The 22,195-nt window shown below is 41.2% G+C and overlaps 1 protein-coding gene across 2 annotated transcripts in view; it reads left to right on the plus strand.

Moving 5' to 3' along the window:
- The window catches only part of basp1 (brain abundant, membrane attached signal protein 1), a 50,358-nt gene extending 37,359 nt beyond the window's left edge, over window positions 1-12,999 (plus strand). For both annotated transcript variants that reach the window (XM_005934088.3, XM_042225580.1), the window contains exon 2: window positions 8,856-12,999. In XM_005934088.3, coding sequence (XP_005934150.1) covers window positions 8,872-9,501 — 630 coding nt within the window. In that variant the 5' untranslated portion in view covers window positions 8,856-8,871 and the 3' untranslated portion in view covers window positions 9,502-12,999. The remainder of the gene's footprint in view (window positions 1-8,855) is intronic.
- The last annotated feature ends 9,196 nt before the right edge of the window (window positions 13,000-22,195 follow it).

Genomic DNA, 22,195 nt, shown 5'->3' on the forward strand with positions numbered 1-22,195 from the left:
TCCCGCTGCACTGATCAATAACCATTTCCAGCCCAGGAGTTTTCTCAAGCTCTGTCAATTTGAGGATTGATTGTCTAAACAGGACTGAATGTGAGTGTGTGTTTATTCATGCCTGCGCATGTGTGTTTATCATTTGTTTCAATGCACATGTTTGCGTGCGTGTCTTCAGCCTGAGGCCAGAATAAGCAGTGGGCAGTTTGTGTGTACTCTGGGTAATTAAACTGCTCTCCAGAACAAAGTGACGACTTTGTTTAGATCGGATCCTGCCTCAGTTTAAAACCCAAAATGATCCACTCTCTGCTGACAAAATAAACAGTGGCTCAATTACAGAAGTTAGAATAAGCAGTAATTCCTCTTTTAGTAAACTTTAATTGGGTTTTGCAGTTATCGTTTTAATTTGGAATTATAAGTAAGTAAAAAACTTTATTTAAATAGCACCTTTCAAGATAAAAATCACAAAGTGCTTCACAGAAGCTAAAACCTAAAAATAAAAATCAACTAAAAGCAAGTTTAAAAAGATGGGTTTTTAGCTGTTTTTTAAAGCGACCACTGAGTCCACAGATCTCAGGCTCAAAGGGAGAGAGTTCCCCAATCTGGGGGCCACAGTTCCAAAAGCTTTGTCGCCTTTTGTTTTCAGCCTCGTGTGCTGGACAGCAAGCAAGCCCTGGTCACATGACCTCAGGGACCTGCTGGGAATGTATGGATGCAAAAGTTCACTTGTATATGTTGGTGCTTGTCCGTGCAGGGCCCTGAAAGTCAAGGTCAAAACCTTAAACTGGATCCTGAATTTAACGGGGAGCCAGTGCAGCTGAATCAGCAGGGGTGTGACATGGGAAAACTTGGAGGACTTGGTCAGAAGCTTTGCAGCAGCGTTCTGCACAACTTGCAGACGCTCCAAAGAGGCTTTACATAAACAAGTAAACAAAGAATTACAGTAGTCCAGATGAGATGAAACAAATGCATGAATGACAATTTCATAAGACATAAGATACATGTCTGTCTTAAATACGTTTATTACAGAATAAAGACTTTCACCCAAAGTCACCTGCTACAGTGTATCTCATGTCCAAGGCATGTACGAAGTGAGCATGAGTGTTAATGACAGTATCATCAGCATACAGGTGTATATATGCTTGAAAGTTCTTACACAAGTTTCTTTTAAAGAAATTAAAGCAAAATTGTTTCTATTAGTTAGTTTTATCTCAACTCTAGTTTAACTTTGACTTTCATTTAACCAAAAACTTCAGTAGACCTTGTATTACTTTAGTCTTAGTGTGCTAGGATGACCTTGGTTATGACTTGTACTTTTATTTTACTATTTTACTGTATCTGTAGTTCTTTTCATAGATTGTTTAAACAAAGATGTCACTAATTGGTCCTAAGTTTTTCAGAGTGTGATCTAGGTGTTTGAAATCCTTAGAACTGTTTTATTGTAATACAATCAGGACTGTAGTTTACAACGTGAACTTTATGTTGGCTATATAGTACAGGTTGAGCCCATAAATCCATTAGGAAAGTATTTACTGAGGTCACAGAACAAAGGAGACTGTATAGACTTATACAACCACAAGTCCTTGAAAGCAGACGTCGTACCCCCTGTTGGCCATTAGAAAGAATGCAGTTTTAAAATACTTGCTCATCAGACATTCAAGCACTGCTTTACTCATAAATGAGTGTGCATGGTCACTTTTGTAAAGGACTATCAAATTGCACTTTTTACTGTCATGCACTTTACGGTGTTGTTGGAGAGTCCAACATGTACCTTGTATGAGTGCTGTTGTCTTTCTATGTGTTCTATTAAACAATTAATTGTTTAATGTCTTCATATAGAAAAATATTTCATTAAGCAGTGTACCGAAGCTAACTTGACTAGTTTTGTAGAACTTAGAATAAACACATCTTATATTTCATATATATTCTCTATATGTAGCACCTTTGAACATTATTTTTTAATTTTGCCTCAGACACATGAAAATAACCACACAGCTGGAAGCTACAGTAAAATGAAAAGTGTTTACTGTTGGACAAAAATAGCCGTAGCCGCTGGTCCTGCTGTAGCTTTGACACACGTTGTGCAAATTCAGTCCATTCAGGCTGAAATAAAAGAGCAGAGCGTGTGGTGGGAGTGAAGGGAGAACATACTTTTGCAACATCTTTAACTCGAATGTGGAAGTGCTGGTCAAGATCTGGGGTACTGAGCTTTTAAAATAGCCCAGTGCTGTGGGAAAATTGTATCGGTGCAATGTGAAAATTTTGTCTCTTAAAACCCTCGTCATGGACTCCCATCTGTCACTTCAGCCACTTGAATACCTCGACTCAGGCTCCTCTGACTGTGCACTCCCAGCATCCTCCGCTCCCTTCTCTTTCTTCCATCTCAGCGCAGAGAGCTTTTTTTTCATTTATTTGTGTCTGTGTGTGTGATTGGGCCAAATTTTCTGCTCCAGTTTTTCTGCCTGTCCGCTCAGCCTCCCGCACTCTCCTGCTGCAGATTGGTGAATCAGTCATTTTAAATCAGCAAGCTGGATGGCAGCGGGAGGCAGTGCTCAGGCCTGTGTTGTGAATTATAGTGTTACATTCGTGTAAAATTTATTCATGAACACACATGGCCGATACTTCACCTAAACCACCCATTTCTCAAACTGTTGTTGGGCATTTGTTGGACCAGTGACAAATTATAGTAAAAATTACGACCCTTGACCCCCTACAGAAGGTTTCTGTCGGCACAAAAAAAGTAGCATGGGTGGAAATAAAAGTCTGACTGAACGAGCAGTAACAGAGTCTAAATCCACAGCAGTGCGGCTGAATTAGATAGCTGCAGCAGCTTGTTGCATACTCGTAGATCTGTTCAGTCTGATGGCGCAGAACTGTTTTAAAATGGAGGTCAGTGTGACATAGGACGAGAAGCTGCTGTTATTGTCCTCAGGGAGAGGATGCTATCTCTGTCAGTGTGTCCTGTGAAACCAAAACTGTGTCCTCAATGTCAGTTTCACTGGAAAAACAGCAAGTGATGCAATCACTACAATGCATTTTTCTCCTTAGAGTCAGTTTTTTTTTTTCCTTTTGTGTCACATACGGTATCTAATTTATAGGATTTTTTTTTTTTTGCATCATTTGATTAGCTTCAGTGTACATAAAATAATAAAAAAATGAATAAAATATTCTGTAGAGGGCCAGAACTACAAATAAAGTGCAGAGGAGAAAAATTAAATAATAAACAAATTAATAAATAAGACATTTAATGAATCACAAAGCAAAAATTAACTAATGTAAAACAGAAATTGTCAGAATTCTTTGAACTTTTAATGAAATGTAAGAGATAAAAATTAGAAGGAAACAAGGAAACAAGTTCATAACATGAGGGGAATTAGTGGAATCTATTTAATGGGGACTACTGTACTTTTTTTTGTACCTTAGTCATTCTTGTCCTTCATCCTGCACAAAAAAGTTCATTTTCTTCACTTTAATAAAGGTTAAAAACACCAAACTGCCATTAGTGCTCATGCAGTTCTTCCTGTTTTCTGCTGTCAAGCTGATTTCCCAGCAGAGTGAGCGTCCGAGCAGGACGGGGCGTCGGACAGTGACAGCTTTAACCTTTAACGTGTCATCTTGGATGGCAGGAACGCAGAACCTGCCAGGTCGGCAGGTTCACTGCTGCTCTCAGGGCGCAGATTCACGGAGACCCTGGGACCTCCTGGAGACCGCCATCTGCTGGACCGGAGGGGCAAAAGAGGGACTTCAGATATTTAGTAGATAGGAATACAGTATCGCTTTAGAACTGCCACATTTTATACATGTCTGATCCAGGTGGCATTATGTGGAGACTGTAGCTGAAGCATAAAGGAGCAAAGATGTGGAGAAAAGTGGAGGCTGGAGCGATGATGCAGAGAAAAAGTGGAGCAGAGCTGAGCAGTGGTGTCGATGTGTGGGCGTGACAGATGACTCGCCAGAGATGGTGAGAGCTGGAGAAGCTCAGCCATCTGCTCCTTCAGGGACTTCTGCTCATCCTAAACCTCTCTGCCGCCTTTTTGACTCGCCAGACACGGACATGATCGTCACTTAATAATCTTTAAATGCTTTTTCACCGTGCGCCGCTGCCGTAATCAATCGTGGGTATTGTTAACTCAGCAGCTCGAGAGGCTGAGAGATTGGAGAGTCTGTGGCTAAAGGAGGCAACTGCTGAACACAGTGGGGAATAGTAGAAGAAGAAACGCGCAGGTGTGTTAATCTTGGGTGTGTGCAGTCTCAGGAAGAATAAATGGACCTTAGAAAGATGCATCGACGTTCGCTGAGGTCTCTACGGGCTGCTTTTTAAACATGCTGACTGCGGGTCTTTTATGGGATTTCAATAGCGTCTTTAATTTGACTTTAGCTGAGCTTGAAAGCCTGTTTTTGCTGTTTGTCAGCATCTTCTGGAAACAAATGTACAGTGGCGAAGACTGAACAATTCCAGTAACTTGAGAGTAAAATTACACTCTTCCCTTTCCCCTCACCCAACCATCTGCGGCATATGGCCGTCCCCTGCATGAGGCTTCTTCCTGTTAAAAATGAGTTTTTAACTCCCCACTCTTGGTCATGAAGGATCATCAGATTATTCAGAGTCCTGGGATGACTCCTGTTGGGCAAAGATAAAAGAATCCAATGATGGCAATTTGTTGAGCGACTGTAGGAGTCCCCAGATGTAGTGAGTACCCTTCACTTCCCTGTCGCGTTTTTAGTCTGTCGCAAAGGTTAAAGTTTCACCTATTAAACACATTTTCAGTTAAGCCAGTGAAGTCTCATCTCGAAACACAGTTATGAAATTTGGAAATGCAGATCAACCCTGGTCAGAGCACAAGAAGCGATTTCACAGTGATGAGATCAGGGATTTCCACAGTTAGAAGATTAGCTTCTTACAACCGTAACAATGAAAGTGTGTCTAAGTGGATTGAGATACTTGATTCCAAATCCTTGCAGAGTGTGAAATAAAAGGTCAAGGAATCGGCGTAAAGATGAACTGATAAAAATAACAAAGGATTCTCTTTTTATGTGTGGCTTGGAAGTTTGTCCAGTGTTTTTTGGACCTTTGCTCTCTGCCTTCTAGTTGCTCATTTTTTACTTCCATTCAAGCCACTAAGATAGAAGTGGCCACCTTTCCTAAGCACTGATGTTATTGTCCACACAAAGCCATGTTGGAAGGTCATAACGGACCATTCACACTTGCTTTTGTGCTTCTGTGACTGCAGTGTGCAGGTTAAATTAAGTCTTTTGTCAGCTGGGGGCCTTTTCTCCTGGTTGTCTCAGCCCTGCCCCAGCTCTTCAAATACTAAAACCACACGCCCAGCAGTGAGAAAGCGTGCCTTTCGTGTGAATAGCCATTGTTTGCATGATGATCATGAGTCATTGTACTGGCAGCACAAGCCAGGAGTCAAATGATGTGATGCGGCAGAGAGACTTGCATTGTGGGTCGTATAAAGCTGCGGCAGGAACGGCGGCCCTGGCAGATGCCAACTGTTGGACGCCCGCTGGAACATTGCGTGAATAGTGGAGTAATTTAGTCAGTGGCGACAAGGCGATTAGCATTTTGAGTGGATTCACCGTCAGCTCGGCCCCGTTCGCAGGGCAAATTTGTGAGTAGCCGGCAGAGTCTCTCAGTGGTCGGGTTTGTTTGGGAGGAAAAGGTCACGTCTGCGTTCAGAGCCGTTTTGACAGATTTCACACTTTTACAAGTGGCAGCACAAAGAGGACGCCTTGGCGTTAACCACATAACTGAGGAATAATAAAAAGGTCTTGTGAAGTCGGTCCGTCAACATGGCCCCATTTGAGACATTCAGTAACAGAGGGCAGTTTTTTTATCATTTAAAAAGAAAAGAATTATTTGGGGTTTTTTTTACTGCTCAGCCAATTCAAAAACATTCTGCTGGAGGTAAAACTCAAAAGGCAACGCAAACTTCTGCACACGTAACGTAACATAGCCTCTTGATTTAAGTTTCTAAGATGGTGATCTTTATCCGTTACCTTGTTGGTAAGGCAGCTGAATTGCATATTCCACATACACTGATGAATTCAAACTGCTTTAAGAAGAATAGCTTAATAAAATTACGACTTTCTTTTTCTCTATTTTAATCATCGGCGTAGAGAGATCTTATCCGACACGCTTCCATCTTTGATCCTTTGCTCCTAATAAGCTTGATTCATTGTGGCATTGAAGTCCTCTCCCCTATGAAGCAGGCAGATGGTGACACTCGTGAAAAAAATCTTCAACTGAAAGACCGAGCCAGGAATCTGCAGGTGTGTGTGTCTATGGGGGTGGGAGTGTGTACTGAGCCTGCACACACACATTTCTCTGCCTGCTTAGTGACTGGTGATTTACAGCGCTCCAAACCAGCCTTTTTTATAGATTCCCTGTGTGCTTCACATCCTGGTTGAGTATTTCAAGGAAATATTCCATCCTGATGATAGAATTTCCTGCAGTACAATTTGAGATTTTCATTTATTCATGAATAACTTGAATGTAGAAATGCTGGGTATGAAAACGTTCATCAGCCAGTTTTGTTGCCCCAAAGATTCATCTTAAAGGTGGCAGGGGGTCAGGCTTTATTAAAAAGGATTACATTGAAGTTTTGACCATGTTTTCAAATTAATCCACTGTTGGGATGAGATATATGACAGAAAATAAGGAAAGAAATTCTCTACCAGGTGCTATATATTATTCTATTATCATTAATTTTCATGAGATACATGATCAAGGACAGATAACCCATTTCATACATTATCAACCAATATTGTATTCGCATTATGAATTGTTATCGGGCAAAAAAGTGCTGCACCAGTAGTTGGTGACCTTCTTTTGAGGCTGTTATCATTTGATTCATATGCAGGAGCTGTAATATGAGGCAGTGTTCATAGTTTTCTCAAGGCTCATCTGTTGGATTTAGTTTGTGTTGCATTAGGTTTGACATCCAGTATCTTGCATCGGGTTTTGGGTTGGTTGGGTTGGTTGGGTTTAAGAAAAGATGACAGCTTCTTCTCCAGGTATTGAGGATGTTTCAAAACTATTTTATCCTACAAAGAGTTAACTTTTAGCTGATCACTTATTTCTGAAGTCAGCACAGGGGACAGATTAACTTGTCTGATTTGTCACTGGCTGCCCTTCCCAACACAACCTTTCCATTACTCCGGTCTTGGGATCAGCACCAGGAGCATACTGTCTCGTGACCCCCTGAGGCTGGGTTTGTGTCTCTTCCTGGTCTTAAACCAGGGATCTGTCTGCCATGAGTAAGGTGCATGCATTAATCACTACAACATGGAGCCACTAGGATGATAACATCTTACTCAGGCGGCTAGAAGGTTGAGGAGTGTGCCTACTGGTGATATGAGGCTAATGAACTGATTGGTCATTCTAAAGACTGAAAACATTTCAGTCAGGTGGGAGACAAACTGCAGAACTTGTATGGCTAATTTGTGTTAATCAGAATTACAGAAACTCATACTTGGTATCGGTTCTCTCGCTTTATCACTACCCATAGGATACTAATCTCTGCACTGAGAAGATTTAACCCCAGAAATCTCATTCTGCACACTAAAACAGCAACTATTATTTTACCCAGTCAAACACAGATCTGTTTTATGTCTACTTCTCTGCAAAAATAGTCTTTCCCATCAACCAAGATAAGAATTTAATTAGCCATGTTCGGCGGCCATTTGAGGAACTTAAGAGACGGTTTGATTTGAGTGTTGTCTCAGTAACATATTTGAATTTCCTCTTACTGCTGGCATCTGAGCTTTGAAAGCTCTTTTGTGCACTTATAATTAGATGTCCCTGATCTGAAAGCTGAGAAACTAGATGTGCCTATTCTGTGTTGTCCAGGATGATGGAATACATGAGCGAGGTCTCTTTTTTGGACTTGTAGTTTAAAGGCTTCTGCATTTTTCTTACAGTGAACATCAATTATTCCGATGACTATTACTTCATCTAGTTTTTTCTCTGTTGTAATATGTGGAAAATGAAAATATCATGCTGTGCTTCTCTCTGGGGGGCATGTGGGTCATGCTGAAAGAATGCATTAAAAATGTAATTTGAGAGCTGGTTTTCCAGAAATGCATGGCTTCTGCATACACATTACACGGTCCAGATTTTGCACTTTTTGTCTCAAATAAGAAGTGAAGGTGCAACAAAACAACAACCTTTCAGTGGCCAATAGCTTATGAAGATTAGCTCATAACCTCTCAATGTCCACCCGATTCTGGCAAACCTCTTGGGACTCAGGTTAGATTGCATTTTAGCCACATGCCAAACAAATATAGTTTCAGAAAATTTAAATATTTGATTTTTCAATGCTAAAAATAAAATAAAAACTCCAATTAAAAAGTAAATGTGAATCTGATCTAACTTCCGGTCTTTGGCTGGTCAATCAATGCATCTACACACCTCATGTTTCCCTTCCAGGTCTTTGATTTTATGCCTTCCAACACTACAGGGTTTGGGTTCCTGCCCATTCACACTTCTCATTAATATGATCCAGATCCATGCTTCTTCCATTTGCAGTTCTGTGGTTCCTGTTAGTGCATAAACATTGAGCTAAGACTAGCCTGAATAAAACTTGGTGCGGATGATTTTGGATTTCTGGGAAATGTGACTCGTTGCACCTCCTAGTGCTTTAACATGGTATTACATGAAAGTGCAACCCAGCCTAGTTTTAACTTAAGGCGATATCTCTCCAACACAACACACATACGTCTCAGAAAGAATGCCATAGGGTTGTTTGACATGCTGTTAATACATTTTGCTATAGCTTTAATGCATTTTTACCCAAATGCATTCTCTGTGATATAATATCTACTTTTACTAAAAGTCTTATTTTTTCCTTCTCTTTCAGAGGCCAGTGATACAAAATGGGAGGCAAGCTCAGCAAAAAGAAGAAGGGGTACAGTGTAAACGATGACAAGGCTAAAGACAAGGATGCCAAAGCCGAGGGGGCCTCAGCAGAGGAGAGCGAAGCACCGAAAGACAACAAAGACGGGGCTCCAGCTGCCGGTGATGCTAAGGAGGTAGCTAATGACACAGCAGCCAAGGAGGCGCCAGCAGCTGATGCCGCGGCACCCAAAGAGGAGGAAAAGAACGCAGCTCCTGCCGCAAAGGAGGCAGAGAAACCTGCCGCCAACGCTGAGCCCAAAACGGAGGCGCCCAAGAGCGCAGAGCCCGCCAAGGCCGAGGAGAAACCAGCCGCCCCTGCCCCGGCCGCGAAGGAAGCCGAGGCTAAGGCCGCGGCACCCACCCCTGCAGCCGAGAGCAAAGATGAGGCCGACGCCAAAAAGACTGAGGCCCCTGCGGCACCAGCAGCCAAAGCCGAAGCGGCCCCCGCTGCCTCCCCTGACCCCAAGCCTACAGAGGCAGCGGCAGCTCCCGCCCCGGCAAAGGAGGCCACCCCTGCTCCTAGTTCAACACCAGCCGCCGAACCTCCCAAGGAGGCAAACGCCACAGAGGCACCAAGCAAGGATCAAACCGTAGCAGTTCAAGATTAATGGACAGCCACTTTTCGGAAATGAAGAAATAAATTACCTAACTCAACAACGATGAAGATTAAAAAAGAAAGAAATTTACTAGTCCACCCATATTATGATAATAATAATAATAATAATTGTAATGATGAAGATTTGTTGATCGAGGAGGACTGAAGCAACCACCTGGAGAAGTTTCCCACCGCTGCAGATGATTATTGCTATTATTATTGTTATGTTTTATTCTATTTTTTTTCTGCTGTAGTATTTGAACTTTGATACGAGTGTATGTCGGCCATACGCCTCGCCATTTCTCCGCCATTCCTCTCGCTCATACAGTCCCACAAAGTTTGGCCTGATTCCCACGTCAGCCCACAGAAGGCTCCTGCATTCGATCTGTGGACGTCTAAATTTTGGGGTTCTGATGGAGGGAAGGGGAGAGGTTAAGAAAACACCTTACCAGCTGGACTCAAGTCGAATCTGTCCCCTCTTCGGCTCTCCCTCTTCCTCTCATCCTCCTCGTCAGAATATTGTGATTTTGGCTCTGGCCTGGTACCTCCAGCTTTTCAGTGCTGTGGAGTCGTGGTTGTGGTCGTGCGTGATTGTGTGTGGTATTGTCGGATTGTGTTGCTTCCTATTTTTCTCTCTAAAAAGATCCCACTTTCTTTGAAGAGCTTTTACTTGGAGATTCATTGCGAGGACTGGGAATTTTCAGGCTTTCTAAGGCATTTCGCAAGGTTGGTAAAGGTGGGCTTTGCAGAGAAAAAAACAACATTAGACATTAAACAGTTGTAGGATTTTTCAGATAAACTTCTACATTTTGTACTGAAACCCTTAGCTATATTGTTAGTAAACTAAGTGGGTTTTTTAACATTTGTATTGCTTAGATAATCTGCAAAGCCTCGCTGAAAAGATCTCTAAAATGTTCTTAGAAAGTTCAATGCAAGCCTCTCGTCCTCGAGCAAAATCTGAAGACAAATTAGAGTAAAAATTATCGTATACGTTTTTTTTGTTTGTTTGAAAAGACATATCTTTTGCTGACCTGGGTGAAGTAGACAGTACGGTCACATCTTAGAGGTTGTTTGAACTTGCTTAAAATACCAAGAAGGTGATGTTTGCTCCTTCATGGGTAGATCTCAGTTAGTGAATGCTCAGTTGTGTCTTTGTAACCTAAATAGACAAGACTGGCACTCAAACATCCTGTGATTGTCTGGAAGACAAATCATTTCCTTAGCGAAAGTAAAAGGGCGTAAAACTGACTGCAAGACACACTTTCGATTCAAGTATTAGCAGCACAATATGTTTCTGAAAAAGTCAACAGTGGATTCTTTTACTTTGAAATAAAATTGTTCCATGCTCACATACAATCTCCTGACACGGAAATTTCAACAGTTAAAAAAGACACTATCCAACTAGTTTCATATTCAATATTCAAGTTTAATGGGCCTACCAGAGCAAACCTTACAGCACTAAAGCAGTCTGCCCTGTTGAGCAAACCTCACCCTTTTGGTGTCAAAGCAGTGAAAAGGCCTTAAGCGAGAGCGCTCACAATGCTGTTTGACCCAGGTCTGATTTACTGGGTTTTGAATCAGTGTAGCTTTCCACCACTAACAGTCTGATACCACTGAAGAACAGGCAGGAGGCAGGATTTCAGCAAACGATCAGAGCCATCAGCAACCAATTCAGTGTAATATGGTCCATGTTTCTAAGGCTGGAAGGAAAGGCCTTGCACATGGAAGGGAGCCTCTGATTTAGTCATTATCGCCATTCGTGCATTTTCCTTTACTGTTTGGAAATATAGGTTACATGTATGTACATCTGTGCAGTGGTGGAAGGAAAAGTACTAAAGTACACCTTTGATACATTAAAAACTAGCAATATTGATAGATGTCTCCACCCAAATTTATTTTTACTGTAAACACCAAGCACACTTTTGAAAACACCCAGCTTCCACCGCTTGAGGAACTTTTTTTAAAAGCCAAAACACTTTGGTGTAAAACCGTAAACAGTGTGAGACTTTGAAAGGATCATGATATCTTTGGTCATGGCAGTGGAGTCCTGCAAACAAAAATAGCTTGGGACTAAACTTCCACAGCAAAACTTTAGGATTCCAGCAAAGGAGAGACTTAGGTTGAGTTGCGATGGACGAGGGGAGGACGATGTAGCATAGAAGAAAGTAGAAGAGACATAAATGGCACATGATCCAGTGGGTATGCCAACAACAGTATGCATCAAATATGACGTCTTACCCAAGTGTATTAGAACCACATTGCACAGTGTGGCTCAAATTGCGTGTATGGAGACCTTTAAGGGTTTTTAGTGGGAGTAATCTTGCACAGAGATGGATGCTTAGAAAGCAGCAGTTGTGGTATTGACTCCATTCTTGGTTTTTCAGTCGTGTTCATCACTTGTGCGAGTAGGACGTGGCGATTGTTCGGCATGGTGTTAACTCCACCCATCCTCCGCTACTAATGAATTACCTGGTTAAAAAAGTTAAGGTGACATTACAGCATTTTACAGAGCTGAGCATCCTTAAACTCTCAGCAACCAGCAAAAACCAGCCCATTCAGATTCACACATGTGCAGGTTTACGGTGATACTGAGACAGTTCTAACTTGTCACATGTGGACGTTTAAGGACCCCATACCATCACTTTTAAATGCACTGGTTAAGTGTAACCCAAATCTCTGTCTTGTACTAAACCTGTGTGCATGTGCATCATGCTGCTTGTGTCTTTCGCACAGTGCAGTTATGCAGCACTCTCAGTGCAAATAGAATACACCGGCCCAGGAAAAACAAAGGAGGGATTTTTATCATTGATACTACAGTAGAAACATTTTGATGATTATCATATGAGATGAAAAAGGAAGAAATGACAGTGAAAGAAAACCAGCAGGACAGATGGAAAGAAGAACGTGAAGGACAAGAAAGCTCAGATTTTAGATTGTACTTCATGATGAACACAGTGGACGAAGTAGTACGACTTTATTGAGCTAAATGCTTTTGCACAAAACAGTCAAGTAAGGTACCAGCAACCCAAAATTGTGCTTGGCTTATTCAAACCAACATTCGTCTTTCCACCTTTGCATGTATGTAAGTATATGTATATATATATTTAGTCATCTCAGCCATCCATCTGCCACTTTTCAGTTCCATCCATGTGACGTTCAGCGTTTTCCTCCCAGCACTCGTCAAACCGTAGCAGAAACAAACACTCGAGGAGCGCCGCTTGTCACTTGGCTCAGTTTTTTCTTCCTCTCTTGACTCAGTAACTTGCATGTCCGTGGTTGGGTGAACCTGTAGTCCTGTCTTTTTGGTCAAGTGGAAAAAATAATAATACTTTTTCAGTCTGCATCCATGGCAACTACAGTTGATATTTTCATCCCATGTTTCATCACTGCTACTTCCACACCACACGTTCAGACAAACAAACAAAAAGATGATATGGAAATTGATGCATTCAAAATTATATGTACTTGTATAAATGGTGGAACAGTAATAAAATGTACTAAATTGACTTGAGGATTCTGTGCAATGCAATTTTTTTCAAATGCACTCCAGACACATCAGAGTCACACCTGCCAATGAGGCTGATACGTTATTGTTACATCGTAGCATTTGAACAAACAATTTAATGCAGCGTTAGGACTATTGTAGAAGAAGAAATTAAAAAGTGAAAGTACATTTGTGAATGTGATAAAAAAAAAAAGGTCAGTTAAGCCATATTTCATTGTTCGACTGACAGAGTATCTAGTGATTCTAAACTTATCTCAAGCTATCCTCAAGCAAGCTTAGAAAGTAACACTGATTCTACGTCTTTAGGTTTCATAGGTTGGAAATTACATCAGGTATCTCTGTGATACAATCAGTTTAGTCTGAAGACTTTATATGCATCACAAACATGCGTTCACTAGAACTTCTCAAGCCTTCAAAATGATTTCAGGATTTCTACAGCGATAACATGTTGATCTTAATCGTAAACAAATCCGATCTGACTATTAGTAATGCACTATTTTAGTCTTTTTAGATTTCATATGTTTATTGAACACAACAGGAAATCACAGTCCAGAAAATATATAAATGGTGTGTGCTAAGGCAGGCAACTCATTTTACATCGTGGGCCATGTACAGCTCAGATGATTAAAGTACCATTTCTGTTTAATTACACATTTCTTTTCTGACACATGTCAGTATAAGAAAAAGAAGACTGAGTTCAACAACATGTCTATATGACAAAGAAACCCTGTTGTAGTAAAGGTAAAAGCAGTGACTCATTGGGCCTAAACTGAGAAATAAATGTGCAAAATTACAGAAAATTCTGATTGCTGATTGGCCAGACGATCCTGTAATTGGAGCATTTTTGTTAATTCACAGAAAATTTTCTATTTTTATTACTGATTTATAAAATTGATATTTCCATAGCCCATAGTGAAAAAAGCAGGACCATCTCTGTCGTTTAATTGTTTATTACTTTATTGTAGTATGAAAGGCCACAGGTGAGGTCTCCTCCTTCACATGTTCCAAAGCTGTCCTTTGGGCTGGATTGGAATCTTCACCTGGGCAATTGTGGTCCCTGGTCCTTATGTTTGATACCCCTGTGCTAAAATATCCACTAAAAGCTTTGTAAAGGTGTAGCTGCCTATAAATAAATCCATATTAAGTCAGGTTAACGACTGCTGTCCTTAAGCCACATGTTGATCACAACAACTGTCACAGGACCTTACAGGAAGCATTAGAGGGATGCACAAAGGTAAAAAAGGCCACACATGTTTAGATACACAAATGATCCAAAGCAGCGAATAAGAATAAGAAATGGAAAAATGGAGACTGTTGCTACTCTCCATAGCAAAAAGCACCTGCAAGGGTCAGACCGAGAACTCAGCATGCAAGACTGAGAAAAGCACTGGAGCAACATCTGCACAAAACACTAAAATCTGATGGTCATTTTTTTTATTTCTAGGATTATTTATATCGTTATATATAATCACTTGTGTTAGACATCAGCATCAAAAGGTTGCCAAAGAGAAACTCATGTGTTCTTCACAAGTTCTTCTGTTCGCCTCTTGCCTCTATCACCTTTTCCCATTGCAGGCAAATCTGAGCAAAGGCTCTCACTGCATGTGCAGCTTCCCAAGTGTTAGACAGTAAGACGAGAACAGAATTATTTTAAGGAAGTGTGAAATTTGGGTTTGATCAGTGATGGATGCACCATCCTCTGAAGTCTGTTATGAAACAGACTGTTTACTACAGCACAGGCAGGAAGTCAAATATAATAAAAGTCTATAAAAAGACAAAATATTACTCATGAAACGAGTTTTCATTTCAAGATGTCAGTTTAGGTGCTGAAACCCCATTAACTGATATTTTATGACCCAACGGGTGAGTAAGAGGAAAAGAAGCTAGAGCAACGATTGCAGTGAAAGCAGCTTTTGTGGCCTGGAGGGCAAAACTGACCAGGTGAACCATGGAAGCTGTTGACTGCGTGAAACATTCTGAATGCTTTGTTTTGGCCTTTAGAAAGAAAGAATAGAAGTCAGATCTTTCATTTCACCGTTTCTCACAACGAAAGCACAACTCTGGATTTGTAAACAGAGTGAACACGCTCATCATACAAACTCTATAAAGGGTTTTATGGTCCCTTTGTTGCACCTCACAATGCAAGGCACATTCAATCTGAAAACAAGGAGCAACATTATGGTGCGCCTTTCAGGAAATGTAAACCAGCACTGACGTGTGTTCTAAAAAGCTGCTACGGGGACGTAACAGCTGGTTTTGTTGAGGTTGAATGCAGCCCAAAGCAATTTTCAGTGTCACTAATGCAGCTTTTCTGTTTTTCTAACCTAGATCACTATGGCAACTTATGCTGAAGACGCGTGCATGTTACAGTCCAGTGCAATTCATCATTCAGTTCAGTCCTTCTAAAGCAGATCTCAGCACTCAGTAGCCTTCCTGAAACACCTGGGGGCTGTCACGTTCAGTTATTTTAAAGCATACAAATAAATGAAAGGTCAATGATTACACCTGGACATAAAAACTGTGCCTACAGATGTACAAAAAAAAAAAAAATCCAAAGGAAAGTTTGCATAATTTGCCAAAAATAACCTTTCAAAAATCTGGCACATCGCTCTCTAACAAGAGTCCCGCTTTTTCTGTTCGTGCACACTTAACCCTAAAATCGACCTATTTCATCCAGCTCACAGGCATTTTATTGATAAATTAGTAGAGTAATCAATCAATAAAGAGAAAATTCACTGTCTAAATGATTTCACATTTAAATCATTTACACAGTCTGTGATTCCAGAATCCTAAATGTTCTGATTTCTGTCTTTGTTGTAGTTTTAGATGAAATATTTTCGGAGTTTGGTCACACAAAAAAGCAAGTTCAAGATTCCCTCTTTGACCCCAAATGGCAGGATTAAAAAAGGCTTTTGAATAAATAGCTACACATTTATAAAATTCTTAGCTGAGCACACAACGTGAAGCTATGTCAAGGCTCACAGCTTGAGCACGCTGTGTGCCGTTCGAGCTGACCGAGTTCATTCAGATAACACCAGGCCCACCTACATAGTGTCTGTGGGGTCACGGCACTCCCGCTAAGCAATAATTCCACCCACCTTATCACGCAGAAAAGAAAAATATTGATGAGGTACCTGAAAGAAGACAAGTATAAAGAAACCAAACCCTTGCCCACAGGTAATGATTGATGTCTTTATCTCTTCCTCCTTCAGAGGGAGCGAGGGCTGTAAATCAAAGGCTTAATATCGCTGCTGTGATTTACACCTGTTCAGATGCCATTTCTCACCTTCCGCGTGCCTTTGCTAAGGCCACAGCAAGGCTAGATAAGGTGTACAGAAATAGGAACTGCATGAGACTGATCCCAGAAAGCAAAGCTTCAGAATGTATAAACCTGAACCTGAAAGTTCTCTAAAAAAGGTCGAAATAAACACATTTTACATGGACGAAGTTTTGGTGATGGTGATTGTTTTGAAGGTGGAGAAGGATATTAATTTATGTACTTATATTACTAGATGATCAGATTATTTTATGCCAGGTCTGATTGGTTTGATAGCATGGCAGAAAGAGAACGTGTTCCTTTGTGATGTCAGGCCACACCTCCAGCTGTCAGCTGTGAAGACCCCACCTGCCGTTTTGATCCCGATTGACAGCCAATCAGACGGAAGTTGGCCTATGACACAACAACAGCCTGCTCATGACCTGATATGGACTATTCAGGGTGTTGGTTCAGATCAGGAATAATGGACAGAGTACAACCCTTGAACAATGTGAGATAATGTGGGACACCTGAGATAGGACAGCTTCCAGTTTCCCAGCAGAAAGTTGTGTAAACATCACAAAGCAAATACGCAATGACTTTTTTCATGTAGGTAGGTCCAGGTTCGCATTCTTTTCCCCGGTCTTGGTAATCAGCACCGTCTTTCCTGCTGACATCACACGAGTTGTGAAATATGGCAAAAACTGATTGGAAACAAGGCACAGTTCAAGGTTTGACTCCATACCCTCCCAGTCTGACACACACCATCACAGCAGACAGACAGGAGGAAGAGAGCAAAGACAATTTGTCTGAGGTGAATAATGATCTAAGGGTCCAGTATAAGCTAAATAAGGATTATTTTAGTCATGAAGGGTGATGAGAGCACACAGGAGACAGAGGAAGGTCACAAAGTAAAGAAATGATGACAAAAACAGAAAATGGCTTAAAAATGCAGAAACCAAAGGTAAGATCTGACAAAAGGAGAAGTCGTTCAAGAAGTTTAATTAGGAAACGGGGCGTAGGTTAGGGCTAATCGCAGAATGAAGCAATTACCAGCAGGTGAAAGAAATCTGAGAGGATCACACAATCCTGAAGGAGAGAAAAAACAGATCCGGATACCAGCGTATCAGCACGGCCAAAATTTATCATGCATGCATGTGGAAGTACCCTCTCTGGATTCTACTAAAATTAAGTGCACTTCAGAGCAACTTCACATTAATTGATTCGCAACTGCCAAATTCACAAGTAATTACTGAGCTGTTTATGCATAACATGGATGTTTTCATTCTCTGTTTGTCTGCTTTTGCTGGTGAAATGAAGGACTTTGCTGCATTAATATTCAGGGGCTTTATGCACTGAAAAAAGACAGATTCCCAAACGTGACAATCTTTCTGCAGACACTTTATAAAGAGTAAGAAATTTACAAACAGGGCAGATACGGAAAGTGACGGTGGTAAGGACGGCCTGAAACAAGCAAAAGTGGTTAGAGACCATTAAGCTAAGGCTGCATGCAGAGAGCTGTACAGAGGGGAGGTAATGAAGTGGCAGCTGAGAGTCGCCAGTGCCAGAGTTATCGCAAAGTTCATGACAAGAGTTTGAGAAAGACTTAATATTCATGTTATTCTTCTGCCCCGTAGTGATTCTTATCCAGATTGTTTTGGTGTGAATATTCAGTATTAGTGGAGATACTGTGTACAACTGTCAATGTGTGCTGTGGCAGGCAGGATGCAGGACCCCACTGCAGGACTCGCGGCAGCTTTATTGCTGGGAAAAACTTTTTCATAAGAAATAAACCTCACAACAAACAAACCAAAACCTCAATCATGAAAACTAGAAGCTAAACTGGACACTAGAAACTATGAAACATGAGCTAAGTAAGCAAGTAACTGTGAACTAGCATTTCTGCAGGGACACAAAGGGAGAAACCACAGCAGGGGAAGGGTACGAGAGAAACACAGGACTCAAATACACGGGCAGGACAACGAGAGGATGGGGAACAGGTGGTAACACAGCTGGGACTAATCAGACCTAATGAGACAAAGGAAGCAAAGCAGAATACACTGACAAAGGAATTAACATTGACTGTCAAAGTAAAACGGGAAGTATAACACAGAGACGCTTGACACTGAGACCGAGACACGACTGACTGGAACATGGAGACACATGTGACAAGGCGTGAGAAAGGCAAAACAACAGAAACCAAAATCTAACTAAAACTAAAAATATAACACAAGCAGAACCAAAACCCGTGAATTACAATAATCAAATAATAAAGCCCACACAAAAACACTGGGTCACAGACACAGTACTGTGACAATAACTTGTATGTTGAGAAACACCAACTGTTCTGATGTTTGCTGATGATGCAGTGACTGTTTCATCTTTTGTAAAGATTATTCTGCACATCCTGATGAGCTTGTGTCCATTCTCAGCTGTGTGGCAGGAATCGGACCCAAAGTGCACGACTTGGAAGACAAAGCATAAAACTCAAAACAACTTCATTGCTGAGGGTTTGCAAACATAACAACCGTAGGAGCAGCGACTCAGGGAAACCACAGGGAAGGACACACACACACACACACACGGGAACAGGCAATAGCAGGAACTGTGCTGAAACTAATAACAGGCTACTGAGACAGAAGCGGCAGAAGTGAACACAGTGCACACGGGATGAGAGACTATCAAAGTAAAACAGGAAACGAGTAACACAGACCTGAACTAAGACATAGAAGCTTAACACAAAGACAGAAGATAAACACAAAGGCAAGACGGGGAAACAGAAGCACAGCAATAGAATCAGAATAACCTCATATAACACTAGAAGACTAAATAATACACAATATAGAACCAAAATACAAGATTATCCATAATACATGAAATACCAGAAAATGCCTAAACAACAGTTCAGGGGCCACGGAGGTTTCCTGGGTAGTTTCCTTCATCTAAATACCAACAAAATTTTTAAAAATCAAAGATTTCTAATTTTGGAGTGAACAGCAGGGTCATCAGAAGCTAGGCTGGGCGTTGTTGTTGACTGTAGTGAAGCTGTAAATGTGACTGTGATTAAAAACTGTAACACGTGTTACTCATAGGAGAGGATTGCAGTAACTGTAGCTGTGGATGCTGTGATAGTTTGAATTGACCTACATTTGTTCTTTATTGGTCACTATTTGAACTTTCAGCTTTACTCTCCTCTGTTTTTTTGCTTTCTTTAGTTAATAAGAATAAACTCAAAAGGATTTTAGACACAAACCATTACTTTATGAGTCCTGAATGGTGAGCTGAGGGCAAGTAATCCTTAGTGAGTCACCTCTTAATGATGAATATGAGCTCCACCGATAAAGACTGCTGTTTACTCATCGTAATAATGGGAGTTGCTGCTGGCGTGATCCCAGCAGTACATGGTGTCTAAATGATATTGAAATTACTTTAAAGGCCACAATATGCCACTATTTCAGAAATTATCTCAACCCTAGGACACTAAACCGCCCACACACACATTAGTTCTTTGTTCCCCTGGAATAACAGCCTCTCAACAGTCGGATGCATCCTGACATTTCTATTTCAGTTTTTATTGAAAACACTCGCAAAGCCAAGTCTGTCTCTCTGTCTGTCAGAAATATTAAAATGCTCAGAAGCAGAAGCTCTGACCTTTACTGTGTGGAGCGAACCAGAACCACACACACACACACACACACACACACACACACACACACACACACACACACATAGATTTCCTGTGGCACTAACCATTGGCTGCAAAGCTTCAGAGGCTGAAAACTGCATGAACAGGGAACAATGAAGAAAAAATTCAGCTTTTGTCTCTGCTGCTATTTTCTCTCAAAATCTGGTTCATCATGTCTGTCAGGGAAACGAGTCACTCATGCATTAATTACAGAGCTAAAAAGCTGACATTCTGAGGACTTCTGTCTGCAAGTGTCGATGTGACATCGTTATGAGCTGAAAGTAGAAGGTGTGTCAGTACAATAAGAACAAATTTGAGAGGTAAAATCTGACGAAACAAGAAACATCAAAAGTTTAAAAAGCACAAAATTCATGTTATATTTCAAATATTAACTCTATCACGGTTCCTTGTGTCACTTTGTTCAGGTTTCCTACAGCTTAACTTAGATTTCAGAGTTAAGCTCATAATGCTCTAAGACTCCTGGACCAGCTAAACAATCATCAAAACTAGAGAAAACCTCACCAATGTGTTACATTATTGCTGTCTGCTTTGTTCAAGGCTTAATTTGCACAATAATATAAAGAGTAATATAAAAAGGTGTTTGTGTAGGTTCTCAGTCACCCAGGTCATGGAGATATAAGGAGTTTAGAAACCAGCGGGACTTCTTTAAGTTTCTTGAAGAAGTTCCACCTCTCACCCAAGGAGCTCCTTCAGTTCTAAGACCAAATTGTGGAGAGTCCCAGGTTTATAAAGCCATAATGGGAGTTGTGCCTTCTTTCCAAGGATAGAAGAAGGTCTTTATCAGCATTCACAACAAGCGATTCTATTGTAAGTCAGGCCGTTGTTCAAAGTCTGAAACGCTCTCTGCACCACAGACTCTGTGCTTTGAAACACTTACAGTATTTGTTCAAGACCCAGTTTTATGCATTTCTCCATTTCTCTGCTATCTAGCAAGCATTGCTTATCAGCTCTGAGCAAACTGGTCACTATAGTTACAGACTTCAAATTGCAAAAATCAAGCACCTAGCCATGCAGTCTGCCATTACAAACATTTGTGAAGGAATGAGTCACTCTAACGAGCTCGCTGAATTTGAGTGTGGTACTGTAATTGGATGACACCGCTGCAGCAAGGCAATTTGTTAAATCCCTTCCCTTTGTAGATGTCCCACAGTCAGTCATGTGTAAGTGGTATCATTACGAACTGGATATGTTTATGAACCAAAACAACTCAGTCAAAGTGACAGACAACATGAAGTTAGAGACCCGGGTGCTGACTCAATAACTGCAGTGTGCTCACGGTGTGGGTCTCCATGGCAGAGCAGCTCCTGTAGCTGTGTGGTCTGTCCACACTGTGCAAGTCTCGTCACTCAGCACATGTTTTGGAAATGCCTGCAGAAAATAAACCCTTATCCAACAGGAAGAGAACCTCTACATTGATTTCAAACACCACCAGGGCATAAAAACTGCACAAGTACATTTCACAGAGTTTTGCAGTGTGTCTGCTTCATGTAAGGCTGAGTCCAGACACTGTATCTATGTATCTCTGTATGTGGCTGCTCCCACCTTAAATATATTTCATACTAATAAAAGAAAACAGCCACTTACCTTCATCTTTACTATGATGTGACGTATGCCCACTGCCACACAGCTGGAACGCTCATTAACATCAGCTGGGGACAACAGTATACAGATGTTTTATGATCACCCTCCATGTAGTAAGTGACGTCTTATGAGGAGGCTCGAATAAAGGAGCTTTCAGTGGAGCTTTTAGGAGTTCTTCTGTGTGCTGGTGGCTCTGAGTGTTTCGGCTCCACGATGAGACACAAGGACAACTCAGCTGCTTCCAGATAAGGAGACAAAATAAGTCTGTGTGAGCTTAGAACATCAGAGATGTGTCCTATATAGATTTCTATCAAAGATTCTAGAGTGATATCATTTTCTTTTACAATGTTTTCTCCCTGTTTTTCTGTACAGGGTTAAAAATGTACCAAGAATCAAAAGCTTTCTTTGTTTTCCATCACCTGCACTGCTGCCTAACCACAGGTCAGAGTGTGAGGACACGCTCTCATATCAAGAAGCTGTGAGTTTGTCCCTCCCTGTCGCTCACGTGGATCCTTTTGTTTCTTTCCATCTGATGCGACTGTTCTTTGAAGCCTGCGTGGTGAACTGTGCGAGCGCTGGTTTCAAAGAGTTTGTGTCATTTAGCTCGCTGACTGTGAGAAGGTCCTTACCCAGCCTCAATCGCTCAGCGTTTCAAAGCT

This window comes from Haplochromis burtoni, unplaced genomic scaffold, assembly GCF_018398535.1.
Source record: "Haplochromis burtoni strain Fernald_Lab_line unplaced genomic scaffold, NCSU_Asbu1 Contig_175, whole genome shotgun sequence".
Taxonomy (NCBI): domain Eukaryota; kingdom Metazoa; phylum Chordata; class Actinopteri; order Cichliformes; family Cichlidae; genus Haplochromis; species Haplochromis burtoni.